This window comes from Paramisgurnus dabryanus, chromosome 14 (genome assembly GCF_030506205.2).
Source record: "Paramisgurnus dabryanus chromosome 14, PD_genome_1.1, whole genome shotgun sequence".
NCBI classification, from domain to species: Eukaryota; Metazoa; Chordata; class Actinopteri; order Cypriniformes; family Cobitidae; genus Paramisgurnus; species Paramisgurnus dabryanus.
Genome location: NC_133350.1, coordinates 20,114,971 through 20,130,067, shown reverse-complemented (window position 1 = coordinate 20,130,067; position 15,097 = coordinate 20,114,971). Strand labels below are relative to the sequence as shown.

At 33.9% G+C, this 15,097-nt stretch overlaps 1 protein-coding gene and 1 long non-coding RNA gene across 3 annotated transcripts in view; one reads left to right on the top strand and one right to left on the bottom strand.

Annotated features, from left to right (window-relative positions):
- The window catches only part of fgd5a (FYVE, RhoGEF and PH domain containing 5a), a 50,348-nt gene extending 48,148 nt beyond the window's left edge, over positions 1-2,200 (bottom strand). For both annotated transcript variants that reach the window (XM_065241502.2, XM_065241503.2), the window contains exons 1-2: positions 1,898-2,200; positions 1-263 (exon numbers count right to left, since the gene is read on the bottom strand). In XM_065241502.2, coding sequence (XP_065097574.1) covers positions 1-197 — 197 coding nt within the window. In that variant the 5' untranslated portion in view covers positions 198-263; positions 1,898-2,200. The remainder of the gene's footprint in view (positions 264-1,897) is intronic.
- A 10,568-nt stretch (positions 2,201-12,768) lies between these two features.
- Positions 12,769-14,558, top strand: LOC135719428 (uncharacterized). The gene is made up of 4 exons (XR_010521088.2): positions 12,769-13,081; positions 13,479-13,527; positions 13,920-13,963; positions 14,386-14,558. It is a non-coding gene; the product is annotated as an uncharacterized lncRNA (long non-coding RNA).
- Positions 14,559-15,097: the final 539 nt, after the last annotated feature.

Sequence of the window (15,097 nt, the reverse complement as noted above, 5' to 3'; positions counted from 1 at the left end):
TCGTCTGTACAGTTTTCTCCAGGTGCATCTGCTTCATCTTGTGAGACATCTGATTCATTCTCCTGCCCCAGCTCAGGCCTGTCTGAGGACGTTATGTCCCCATTACCCACAATGCTTTGGCTCACCTCTGAGGCTAGCCTTGGTTTAGGTGCCACAGGAGGCTTTAAACCTCGGGTGGAGTGACAAGGCCTTGACATCAGGGTGGAGCTCACAGTAATAGTCAAATGTCTATGGTTGAGAGGTTTGGATTTCCTTCTAAAAATCTGCAAAAACAGAAAAAAAATGATTACAGTAGGTTGATAAATTGCAATTGCAATGAAAACAAATAGGTGAAACTACAAACTCACTGACAACATGCCATAATGAGCTCAGCTGCTCGTTTACAGCAGCATTTTGATTGATCTACATTGACAATTTGATTGATGAACTGCAACCTCTGAATCAAAAACATAATGAAGTGATTATGTCCTACTGAAAGTCACCCTAGTCAAACTGGACATCATTTTCAGCCTAAAAGTAAAAGTGAAAAATTAAACCAGAGGCACTGAAAAAAAGTGTATTTTTAAAAAGGTCATTGGAGACCTTAAAGGCTGTTTTATGGTGAAACACACCCTTTCGCTTGACAAAACTCATACACTCCTGCCTCTTCCTGTTATTTGGTACCTGCCTTGACGCACGTCCTATTAAACTCACCGTGCACTTGGTGCTCACCCTGCTAAGATGTTGTTTCCTGACACGACTAATTAACTATTCCAGCAGACTCTCCTGAAAGGACCACGGACAAGAAGTGCAAAGGGGAAGGACATTAACAGTGCACCCTGTCTCCTCTATGAACCCCATCTCCCACATTCTTTTTTTCTACGAGTTGGCAGTTTTGCACAACACATATACACTTCCTTCTCGTCAGTCTTCCCATGATTCACACTCTAGTGATAAATCCCACCCCTCAGACAATCTTTCTTTTTTGTTTTTTGTTGAAAAGGTCATTTCAGTGCATTAAAGAACAATAAAAAGAGAAACATCAACATCCCAACTAAGGTCCCTTTGGCAAAATAACAGGATATGAATTATGCAACAAGAATTCACTAAAAACAAATGGTTAAACACAATGAAAGGGATACAGGGAGAACAAAACTCACTTCACTGCAAAACTGCTCTCTGCGTATCTATCTATCTATCTATCTATCTATCAATTATATGTATTTATCTATGAATGTCAGTATGCATATAGATACATATTCATTAGATAGATAGATAGATAGATAGATAGATAGATAGATAGATAGATAGATAGATAGATAGATAGATAGATAGATAGATAGATAGATAGTCTATCTTTAGAGATATAGAATACCCTTTACAAATTTGATAGACTGACAGTCAGACAGAAAGACAGGCAGACAGACCGTTTTAAAAGTGTAAACAGTCTCAATTTAAATCTCAATGCGTCTTGATATATTAAAAAGTCCTTTATAGGCTATATATCGTGTGTATATTTTATAAATATTTAAAATATATAGCCTAGGTTGTGTGCAACATGGAAACATAATCTGTAAATGGTAAATGTTACCTGTGCGTTTTACTCCACTAACGCGACAATGATATAGGCTATCCTAACACAGCAGTGTTGTAAAAAATACAGTAAGCTCTTCATTTTGGATATTATATACAAGTAAAACATAAATTCTGATGAATAACTTTACAGCATCTACAGTAAAATATTTTTTGTGCATCACCAACACAGCGTTTCCACTTCTCTTCTTTAACTTTAACTGCTAAAAATATCTGCAGTACAGCTGTTTAAAATGCTCGTTTTTTCTTTAAGTTTGCACCAAGTTAAGTTAATTTAACAGCACTATAAAGTTCATAATTTGAAATATAAATTAAGTTTTCCCACCTGAGCTCATTTTCGAATGTCATCCACCGTGGCATTTGAAATACTTCCACATTATTCCTTGATATTCCGCCAAGCAACAGTATATAATTCCAAAGATGTTGTGAACTTATTCCGGAAACATTTGTCATAAAGCTTGAAAAATAAACCACGCAGACTTCATCACTTAATCGACGGTGCGTCTCCGAAAAATTCTGTTTCACAGCTGCGACCGTTGCAGCAGGTCCATTCAGGTCCGCGCGCTTCCCGCTAAAGGAATGAGTGATGCGCGCGCGCGCTCCAGTCTGCGCGTGGAGACTGGTGAGGTGTTTGCCTCGCGCTTCCTCAGGAGGTACAGCGCGTACCTCTCACGGGAATACAAGAATCAAAGACCAAAACACAAAAAAGAAACCAATCTGAAAACAGTAATCATCACTTTTATCAACTACTAGCTGCTTCATATTGTCAAAATATATCATATAAATTGTTCTATAAGAGTTAATTTATTTGTCACCGAAAAGTCGACATTTCTTTTTAAAATATACGTACGTTTGTCCCAATAACATCCTTATTTTATATATAAACGTAATAAACGTTATATATAAACGTAAATTTAACAAAAAGGTTGTGTTGTATAAAAGAAAGCATTAAAAGCAATAAAACAAAATGGTGGTGTTTTATCAAAGACTTTTATGTAATTTGGGTAAACACATTTTCTCAAGACACTAAATGTTTTTGCTTTTCCTCAGGCTTCCTTTCTACTCATCTGTGACCTGATTGGAGAAAAGCAGCTCTTTAAAAACCTCTCTTCATAACAGGAAACTGCTATCCCTCTTTCCTGCACAACAGGCAATGCTTCCTTAGCAACACATGAACAAAGGTACTGCTGTTAGCCCTACTGGGGTATCACTGCATTTAAGATTTTTACTATGTATTTTTCCTAATTCAACTATTTTTAGATGGAAATAGTTATTTTTGAGTCAATGGAAACAATGACATCAAATCACTGTTGTTGAACTTGGAAAACTAAAAAGCATGTGGTATAATAACATTTCTAAACATAATATAGTTTGAATACTTTCATTGCCGCTTATTCGCATCAAAACCTCCATTCAGCCAAATTCTTGCCATCTATCCAGCAAAATCAAATATTCTCAGACAGAGTTTATGTTAAAACCCTTGAATTGTAAGACAAGATAACCACCAGCTGAGCCACTGCAGCTATGTTCAAGGGCAGACAAGAGCTCTGAAACTCAAAAGTGAAAACTGTCAGACACCTGGGGCTTCATCTTGACAGTTTGTATTGCAAGTTAAACCCTCAAACATTAGGTGGCAAATTTCATAGGACGTCTGTAACGCATAGGGGAATATGCCATATGTTCAATATGTCCACACATTTAAATCAAAATATGAAACATTACTGCATGATGGGATTACTAATGAATAACTGCATTTCGTTGTCTTCTAGATCATTTCAGCCTTTATTTTAGTAACATATATCATGTGTTGTTGACAATTTGCATCATTGGACAAGTGTTATAACACTAAAAAAATTGTGACCTTGAAAAAATAAATATTTACAACAGACACAGCAGCACGTGCACTCTCACAGGAAAGTTTGTTATTCCTGTAAACTGTTTCATAGCCTGAATAACATTTCAGAGAAATCTCTTGTTTAGAAACATTTCTCATAAATTTACACTTTTGTTTTCACCTTTCATTTTAAAGCAAGCTGGTCAATGTAAATATGTTGTTAAAGAATAGCATGTAAGACTGGCTATATTTAAAATCATGTTATTGGTCTATTCCACTGTGACTCCTTTTGTTCTTTTAATGGCAAACCACAGCCAAAGATAGCATTGCTGGCATTTAGCTGTGCTAATTGTGTCCTTTGCTGGAAAGTATGCTATGGCACTAAATCTGACCTTTTTTGCGTTTTATCAAACAAATGTGTTTTCATCTATAAAGAGAGGAGAAATGCAGGCATTGTGTTGTGAGGGATATAGTTGGTGACTGAAAGAATAGCTCTAAGATAAATAGCCCTGCAGATGTGGTTTACACTGTATGCACAGGATGAAAACATGTTTTTAGACTTCTATGAACAACTATTTCTGACAGCCGCATTATGGCACATGTGTGAGATTAGAGGAAAAACATGTCAGACACCAACATTTTACTCATAAACACACACATGTATTCACAGAACTGACCCAAACAGGAAACTGATTTGGAAAGAGGGTCAATGACTTTTTTGCAGAACTCAGATTAGTCTCTCACCACCCATCTCATAACACCTGCCTTTAAAAGAACATACTGCATGTTTCTAAATACTGAAACACTAAAAAAAACTAATAAATAAAGTACTGACAAGGCACATTCGGACAGATGTTATAGTAAACACTTTTTGTTTTTGACAAACTCCAATGTGAGTTCATGTGTCATACAAAAGTCATAAGATGTTTACTTCTTTTTACTCATTAGGGATAGGACCGTATGAAAATTTCATATCACGATTATAGTGAACAAAGTTATCGTGGTTATCAATATTATCATAATTTTGTAAAAATGAGATGGAAATGTTCAAAAAGAACTGATACACACACTGAAAACATTTAAACAAGTTTTATTTTTGAAAATCACAATATAATATTTCATGTCCCTGAAATTATTTCTGTGGTAAAAAATTAATACATCTGTCTAATAAGTTTACTGTGAATGAATACAATACATTATCCCTTAAATAACTTCTTGTGCAAAAAACTATGTTGCATGTGCGCGCCTGCGTCATATTGATTCTGGCTAGCAGGATTTACAGCGAGTTTTCAAAATCACGGTAATCAAGCACGGCTGTAATGATAATTACATTTTTAATGATAATACTAACTGTCAGGACATTTTATCGTGGTTAAGCGTGAAACTGGTAATCTTCTCATCCCTATTCCTCATTGTAATTTATTAATTTCTCTCAATCTATATAAAAAAGCAAAGAGTTCAGATGCAAAACCCTCTAACTGCGTCAGACATTTTATGTTTAGGTTCAGTAATTTCACTTTAATGGCAATCACTAAAAAAATTCCAGTCACTCTTCATTGTCCTTACTAAATAAAAGTAAAAGGCTCGAAAATTTTGTCAATATCCTATTATTTTCAGTAAACCTCTTTTAACTGGGTAAAAAAACTCTTTGACGTATGCACCAGTGGCGGCTTGTGACTGCTCTTCCAAGGGGCGCAAATTCAAAATATGTGTTTGTTGCATCATGTGAACCATGTGTATCACATGTTTTGTCAAAATAAGTGCCTGCTGCACACGCGTCAAAACCGTTTATGATAAAAGAGACGCTCACGTTCACAAAATACACGCAACAGTAAACTCTGATTATGTATGAGATTACGCGATTATCTGGCAAACCGAGCGTCTCTTTTATCATAAACCCTTTAGACGCGTCTGCAGCAGGCAATTATCCACATAGGTTCACTCGCCGCGCCGAACACATATTTTGAAATTATGAATCACACACATGACGGGCTACATACATGTTGTGACAAACTTTGCATCGTGCGCCCTCGAAAAAGAAGTCACCGGCCGCCACAGGTATGCGCGGCATCGTTCATCCAATTCTTCTTTCGTGCACTTTGAGGACTTTGCTGAAAAATCACACTTACATTTACGTGTTTGGCAGATGCTTTTATCTTAAGCACTGACAGTGCATTACAATGTATACATTTCTTTTAAATCATTATGTGTGTTGGTTGGACTTTACACTAACTATAAATAACTTTGCAACTACATGTCAACTTTCAATAATTTGCAACTATTCGTCAACTAACTATCATTAGATTATTAGTAGACTGTAAGCGTTAGGGAAGAGGTTTGGGTTAGTGGAATAAGTTCACATGCACCTGTAAAGATACTTATAGACAGTTCAATGTCTGTTGAGATATCATCGCAATAAAGTGTTAGTAGATATTAAGCAGACAGTTTACTAATTCTCTAAAGATTGGTAGTTGATGAGTAGTTGCAAAGTTACTTATAATCAGTAAAATGTCCAAAGTGGACTATCGAAAATAAAGTGTTACCTGTGTGTTTTCTGGGTTCAAACCCATGAACTTTTGTGCTGCTAACGCAATGCTCTACCAGTGAGCTATAGGAGCACTTTAACAGTGGCTTTTAATGGATTCTGCCAATAAACTGGTATTTCTTAATGGCCTGAGGTCGGGATTAAGCGGATTTCAAGCGAACGTGTAATATGTGATGAGAGCATTCGGTCAATATCATTATCCCATTTTGATGGAGGTGGGGTTTAACAGCTTTTGCATCCGAGCTCTTCATATATTTTTCATGTTTAAAGTAATTCCAACTGCTTTACATCTCTTTAAAAACACTTTTAGTATTTAAATAAATAAATGTTTATACTATATTTTAATCATCTTATGAAATGACAGAAAACAAAAGATTCTCTCCCTCTGTTCTGGTAACCCCAGGTGTCAGACATATACCTCATATTTCCCCAGTGAAGAGAACATGAAGGAAATATGGCATCAGCACTCTTAGACAACTCAAAAGCACAGCTACAGAAACAACACTTTCACCTTCCCCCCAGTCTCTCACTGCCACGCTTCTGCTAAAAGACAGGTGAAGCCAGGAGTCAGCACTTCATCAAAAATAGCAAACAAAAACCTCCCTGTGGAGCCCAAGACCTCTTCAGCCAAATCAATACAACACCACTGGCCGTGGTTAAGAGAGAATGTATATTTGTAGTTAAAGATTATATAGCTACTATAATAGTCTATATTGCTGCAGTTGTACCCCTGCATTCATAACATTCCTACTTGAAATACTTTCAATATGTCGAAATACGTAAATGTTGCACGGCTTTGTTTCATAGTAAGTTGCATTTGCTTGTACAATGATTTTACTATTAAGGATGGTTAATGTTATTTTCGGATTCAGAGTGTGGAAAATAACTTCTTGCTGAAGTACCTGTAATTGGAGAGAGAGACGGATTAGTAAGATGTTTAGTAAGGGATATTTACAGCCAGCTGGTTAATAATGCAGGATAAAACCTGACAGATGAATCAGGACTGGCTGTATGTTATGCTTATTAGATTGCTGCTTCATGAGTAAACATACAGTATGTACACAAAATATTGATTTGATATTAGCATATTTGTAAGAAATGCAAACCTTTTGCATTTGGATTAATACATTCTTATATGTTAAAGGGATAGTTCACCCAGAAATGAAAAATCTTTCATAATATTTTCATCCTCATGTTGTTCTAAACCTGTATGAATTTATTTTTTCTGATAAGCACAAAAGAAGATATTTTTAAGAAATGATGGTAAGCACACAGATGATTGTAACCATTGACTTCTATAGTAGGAAAACAAATACAATGGAATTCAATGGAATACCATCAACTGTGTGCTAACCATCATTTTTCTAAATATCTTATTCATCATTTACCACAATACTCCATTATAATTGTTTTCCTTCTATGGAAGTCAATGCTTACAATCAGCTGTGCACTTACTATCAGTTATCAAAATATATTTTGTGTTCATCAGAAAAAAAGAAATTCATACAGGTTTAGAACAACATAATTAAAGGAAAACACCACAATTTTTCAATATTTTACTATGTTCTTATCTCAATTTAGACTAATTAATACATGCCTATCTTTTTTCAGTGTGTGCCCTTCATCTTTGCACAGCGCGTCGTGAATGCGTTAGCATTTAGCTAAGCCCCATTCATTCCTTAGGATCCAAACAGTGATGAATTTAGAAACCACCAAACACTTTCATGTTTTCCCTTTTTAGTAACATCATCACTCCTGTGAACTCTCTCCTCTCGCTCAACCTTTCGATTAAGTGATGATGTTACTGGGCTAGAGGTCGAAGTGCTGAAAACTAAGTGCTCTTCCACCATACAATATAGTTCTCATTTTTTATCCGCTTAAAAAAAAAACGCCACGTTTTATTTTGTGCCATCATACTTACTCGTGTAACTACTCATGTAACAGTCTTTAAATAGTGATAACATGGAAGTGTTTAGAGTAAATTCATCCTTGTTTGGATCCTAAGGAATGAATGCGGCTAGGCTAAATGCTAAAACATTCACGACACGCTGTACAAAGATGAAGTGCACGCATTGAAAATAATATATATATATGGGTGATTCTCACGAAAACTTAAAAAATGTCAAGCATAATATGTAAAAATTGCTTACATTTACTTTTTTCCCACCAGAAATTGAAAAACAAAGTCTGGAGTAAATGGGAACATTAATTTAAACACTTTTACTTATCATTTAACACTTTTTGTAACATAATTTAAAAAATTAGTCCTAAAAAATCTCATTACTGCAACAGTCAGAAAACATCAACACTGACATATTTTCAAAATGACATGACAAACCTGAAAGACCATAATTTGGAGATTCTGCACATGCATTTAAAATCAAAGTATTATGCTTCTATTAATTAAATTAACATTTAATAAGCATCTGTTGCGGTAATGATAATCAAAATGTTGTGTTAGCATTCTGACAAGACAATATTTCAAATTAACTGTAAAAAAAATAATCTTACCTGGTAGCCATCTTGAAGTAACTGGTCCATGTGCTTGGTCACTCAAAATCAAACTTTATTAAAATTCTGTATGTGTGCTTAAACTGTTCTCAAAAAGTGTTGCGGAGGATGAGAACATCAGGCATTGACACATCATTTTCCTAATTTTTCTTCATTATAATTATACATGAATATTCAGTAAATATTTTTTCTGTCATCTAAAGTAGTCTAGCAAAACAACCATTTATTTTTTTCCTAAATATTTTTGTGTTAATTTGATTAAATTACAACATAACACATGTTCAAACACAGCCGGACACATTGCGGTACTGAGAATTTCAGCAGAAAATGAGATAAAATTGACAAATTATAAATCCTTATGTTGAAATCACACATTGTGCAAGGTAGAACACAGTATTGTGTTAATTCTGATGCTTTTTAATATTACTATATTACACATTTTATAGCTAAAATCATTAGTGCCGTGGTGTTTCAATGGTTTCGTGAGAATCACCCATATATAGCATTTATTTGAAAGTATTAAATTGCACCTGCCAAGATGACTGACCCGGATGAGGCTGTGTTATTAGTTTTAGGCGGTTGTTATCTGGGAACAACAAACCTTGGAATGTCACCACTATAACCAATCAGAATCAAGCTTTGCAGAGTGCTGTGTAATAACAGGTGATATAACATGTCAATCAAAAGGCAATACCTTGAAAATAAATCAATTTTACTTCTGCACCATATACTCAGAATTACCCAATCCTCCCCACTGTACTGTAACAACATCGATTTACTGGTAATGAATAAAAGTCTCAAGAAGCCGCATAAAAAAACTTGAAACTTGGCCTTTAAAAGCGCAGCACAATGGGCCAGTCAGGCACTAGCCTATAGCCTTTAGGACAATAGATTTATGGGCCCTAGAGAGCTTGATTTCTTTTGAAAAATCGTGCATAGTGCCTGGCTGCCCTTTTCTGTCACAATTCATTCTTGCATTCAGTTTGGCCTTGTATTCTAATGCAAACAGAAACATGTGCACCCTACGGCTCTGCACCACAACAGCATGACTGAGACACTCATTAGACCACAATCATATTTCTCCTGATCCACCCGCAACCCGTGGACTTAACCTGCTATAAAGCAAATACAAATCTGATCTTAGGTCAGCGTGAAAGACAAATTTTCAAGAACACTCCCCCATTAACAAGACCAAGCTGCTGATGTTTCTTTCTGCAGGACCTAAAGGGAACAATAGGACTGTGTAAAAGTCCCCTAGTCTGGATTTACTTTTTCCTGTGACTGTTTTCACATCTTTCAGCCAAATGAGACTGAACGGATGCAGATACTAAGTTTAAAAATATCTGTGTTTTCTAACCTCTTCGGTCCTTGGCTGTCAGCCGGTCTCATGTTTCCAAACACCTTAAGTAAGAGAGGTGATAAATTAGAGAGGTACATTAAGTTCCCGTTAAGAAATACTTCATGTGAAATTATTGATACATAAGTTTATCTCTGATCTAAATTAATTACTATCTTTATAATGTACAAATAGGCCTGCAAGGTTCAGATCAAATATGAATGGATCTTGAAATATTGTGGTTTTGACATGAATCCAATATATCGCTTTCAGCATTTTTCTGCATGGGTCATTGGAGGGAGGACAACATTACAAATGGTTGCTGTATTGGGTTGTTTACAAGAGCCTTTGACTTTTATTCACTGTTTATATACCGTAGATAAGAACATTTTCACCCGCCTCCATCTAAACACATGCTTTGGTATTCCCTAAAGCTGTTTTTATAGTGTTAAGTAAAATTTGATGAGTAAATGTAAAATCTTGATGATTTTCAGTTTAGTAAATCTTTGCTAATAAAAATGATTCTGGATCAAGATCAGAGCATACAGTGTTGTGAAGATAAATCACTGTAAAAAATTATTTTTTGAATTTGTAAATAAAGTTAGCATTATCTTAGTATGTTTTACAAACAAATACTATTTTGTCTTTACTTCAAAAGGTCACGTTTATTTCAATGACTTTTATTGACTATTATTTGTGCTCAAATACATTTGGAAATTTAAATGGAATTGTTTTTGGAACTTTGTGTTTTGTCATCAAAATCATTTGGTGGAACAAATGACAAACGCAAGTAAAAGATCATTACTAACCCAGATAATAGATGCGCATGTCCAGCTAACAGAGAAAAGATCTAAGAACGTTCCTTGAAAGTTACCAAATGTATTCCAGAAAACGTTCTGCCAAGTGCAAACATAAGATTTTAAGAGGTTGTTTGAACGTTAGAGGAATGTTACACCATTTTCAAACGTTATGACAATGTCATGTTTTAATGTTCACACAATGTTTGTCAAGAATGGGGAGGAAAGAACCCAATTGCAGACAGCTCTTAACCAAAAAGACTTTCATTAGTTAACAAAAACTCACTTGATGGAGTAAACAAGGCAAGAATTAAATAATAACAGACAGGGCAAAACAAGACAGACTCCTCAGGGTGACACACAATGATCCAGCACAAGACGTCAGACACGATGGCAATAAACAGGGGAGAACTAAACTAAGGAACGAGGACACACAGGTGAAGGGCGTAAACTAATAATGAATAATTAACAAGGAAACGAGGGGGCGGGGTCAAGACTTAAGACAGGAGAGCACGTGGTACACAAAATATAAACACAGGCCACGTGACTCTCCACATAAAACAAGACAACAGTGAGGGCTGACAAGACCCTGTCACATGAAACACATTAAAAGACATACAGGGCTAACATGATTATAACAATGTTTAAATCAACTGTTTTCTATATTTACTTATTTGCCTTTTATGTGAGAAACATTGCATTTTATTATTTTAAAACTGTAATAAAACATTATTTCTGAATGTTCAGTAAAAAATTTGCTGTAGAAAACACAATTCACTTATTAAGTTTAGATGTTGATGTTTTGTTTTATTTAAAGTAACCATTATGGTGATCGGTATTTGGTTTAGTTGAACTCTTGACCCTTGAAATTTTGTTTGCTAGTTTTTTCCTGGTTGCATTAACTTTGTGCGTATAAAGCACATTTGTTATAGTAATGTAAAGTTAATAGTGCAATTCTGTGGTGGTTGGTACATAATATAGTAAAATTCACAAAATTTACAAAATGAGATCCAGCACTATCACAGCAGTTTGTCATTAAGGATTTTTAGAAACTTTGAACAAAAATTAACCGGTGTGCATTTGGGAGGCACAAACATCAAGAATCAGACTATGAATATCAACAATGGTGACAATTAAATTAAAAACTTAATGCTGCAATACATGCTGGGTAATAAAAATTACATATCTGTGGCATGGATAAATAATTATCTTCTTATCACCATTTTTGAGATTCATACTCTGATTCTTGATGTTTGTGTTTCCCAAATACATTACTTAAAAATCCAATGTAAACATTACTTAGAAAATTCTAGTTAAAGCTGTTGATAATTGTGTTTAGCCTTTACTTGGCAATTCATTAAAATTGAATAGCATTTTCTGAGTGAAAATTGTTTCCTAGCTTTTTCAAGAAAAATCCTACTCCAATTTTTTTCAATGCATTACAATCATAGCTTTTTAGGAAAGAGCTCAAAAATCTGGGAAGGACCACATTACCATCAATCTGCTTTTACAGACTGAAGATAAACTACCTAAAAAGCATTTTACACTCAACAGAATTGACAGTGAGCCTATAATCAATAATAGCAATCACAACCCTGGTGAAAAACAAATATACTTTATTGTATTTCAAGTATATTTAACTTTGCAATAGTACATTACAAATATACTTACAAAGGAATGTACTTTCTTTAAACATATTTAAAGTATGCTTACAACATATTTGCGTGTATTTTTTACAATTAAACTTTTAACATACTTCAAAATAATTATACTTTAGTATATTTTCTAAAAGTATACTTTAGAAAAATATACTTAAAGTTAAAGTTTTGTGCAATTTTTAAAGTATACTAAATTTAAACTTATTTTAAAATGTATTTTAGGTATACTTTATCGGTATGCTTAAAGTTATCATTATAATAATGCACTGACAGTATATTTCTAAAATACATTATTTAGTATTCTTTAGAAACAGTATATTTTAAGTACATTTTGAAAGTATGGGGTGTACAAATGTATATTATTTTATGGAGAAATAACGTGGGCTTAAAATTACGAGAGAGCAGTATGTTCAGTTACATTTTATATTGTAGATGTATACATTTGTAATATACTATTAACATAAGGTACACTTTAACTTCACTATAGTCAAGCATTGGATAAACAAATTAACTGTGTTTTACCACAAAATAACCGTGGTTTTGCTAATAATAATCAATACACCAAAAAAACATGGTTACTAAACTTTTACCACAAAAAAAAAACATTCATTTTCGTAAGGGGAATATGAGTGTTTGTTTTTTTGTAGTTTTTCAGTCAATTGCATACCGCTTTTAGCTGTACAAAACTTAAACAGTTTTCGTAAATGCATTTCAGAGAGAAGTGAATTCTGAGATTTGAATAATGCATCTGACGTGTGTGTGATGACGTCACGACGCACGTATTTTGATTTTTACCAGTCGTTCAAGGCGGACGGATTCAGTCCCAAGGTACGTTAAAATATCTTAAAATTAATTATATTTGATTATCGTTTGACCATTCTGACGTTTATCAGTAGACTATCATATTTCGAATGCGAAATGTTGTCAATAACGCGGTGTCTAACTCGCTATTAGTGATAAGCTGCTGTGTAGCTTAGCTTAGCTTATAGCTAATGTTAAAGGTTTGAAAGATAGCACTGTCAGCCTGTTATATCGAATTAGTACACCCGATTGTTTTGTTAAATATATGTATTGGTGTGTATGTATATGTTAATGAAAAAAGGTAGCGTCAGAAAATCTGTTTTTTAAATGTAGCGTGAAAGTTAACCATTTATTGACTGTTTAGAGTTTGTAAGGCTTTTACCTAACTGTATTTAGTATTAATGATGCTGCATTCTTTCCTCAGAAGCTAAAGTTTTTCAAAGACATTTGTAGGGAGGACTTTGCAGCTAATGGTAAGTCATTTTAAACTCTTAAGATATAATAATTCATTCGTAGTAGTAAATCAAGCTTCAGTTTAGATAACGTTATACATATTGAGGCGGTTTCCCGGACAGGGATTAGACTAGTCCTAGACTAAAATAAATGTAAGAGCTGTCCAAACTGAAAACAACTTGCACTGACATATCTTAAAATACACCAGTGTCCTTTGTTTTGCCTCAAAATACACACAGGTAATGTTTTTTTAAGGCATGTTTTTTGAAACTGGTTATATTTCTTAATTAAACTAAGGCCTAGTCCTGTTTTAAGATAATCCCTTTCCAGGAAACACCCAATTGTCTGCTTGTTGCATTTTCTTTCTGACAATTTTTACATTTAAATTTAATACAATAAAATCTTTCTTTAGGAGCTGAAGTATTTTATGTAAGGAGGATTTTGCAGCCCATATAGGCAAGTCATTATAATGAAAACTCTTAGGGGTTGTTTCCCGGACAGGGATTAGCTTTATCCAGGACTAGACCTTAGTTTAATTAGGATAGTTTTAACAAACATGCCTTACTAAAAACATTACTTATGTGCATAACGATGTAAAACAATGGGCACTGATGTATTTTCTGATATGTCAGAGCAAGTTGTTTTCAGTTTGGACAGCTCTTACATTTATTTTAGTCTAGGACTAGTCTAATTCCTGTCTGGGCAACCGCCCCTTAATATATATGATGACATTTAAGTCAAGCTCTAGTTTAGGTAAAAATATATCTGCTATACAATCTCTGCCAGTAAACTATAGATTTAATACAGTAAGTCTTAAATAAATGTAATGTTTTAATATTAAACACTTTTTAATTGAGCTTATTGTCTCTCTTTTTCAGATTTCCTTAGGCTGAACCAAAACCTGCCAGACTAAAGTTGATTTGGGAGAGAAAGACGTTGTAAACTCAATCATCTTGACATTCTTCAATGAGTAATTGTTCAATTTTTAGGCAAATACTGTACACTTTGAAAACTGTGAATAAAACTATATTTTAAATATATTTAAAATGAATTGTTTTTGACTGTTTTAATCAGCTTTTATTTATTTGGAAAAAATTATTTTGGTTATGTTACCAGCTAAAGTAATCTATTCCCAAAATAGCACTCTTTAAGTTAACTAATTATTAACGCACTTGAAGTATACTCATTACTAATCTAGCTGTAGGTATGTAAAAGTATACAAAATGTAATGTACTTGGCATATTCATTTTTCACCAGAGCAGTTTTTAGAATTTTGGATTGGCCAAAAATATATAGAATGTACGCAAACAGTCTATTTAAGATATACTGATTGTATGTTTGCAAGACACTCATAATACATTTGTAATGTACTCCTAACATAAATAAAACACACTCTAAATCCACTTATCAAGCATGAATTTAGCACAAAAACAGTCATGTACTTAAATTGTACTAAATACACTTAAAGTTGTTCCACTTTAGCACACAAAAGTACACTAAATACACTTAAAGTTGTACTTTGTTACAATTAATATACAACTAAAATATATTAAGTACAAAATTAGTTGTTCCAAAATAGCACTCTTTAAA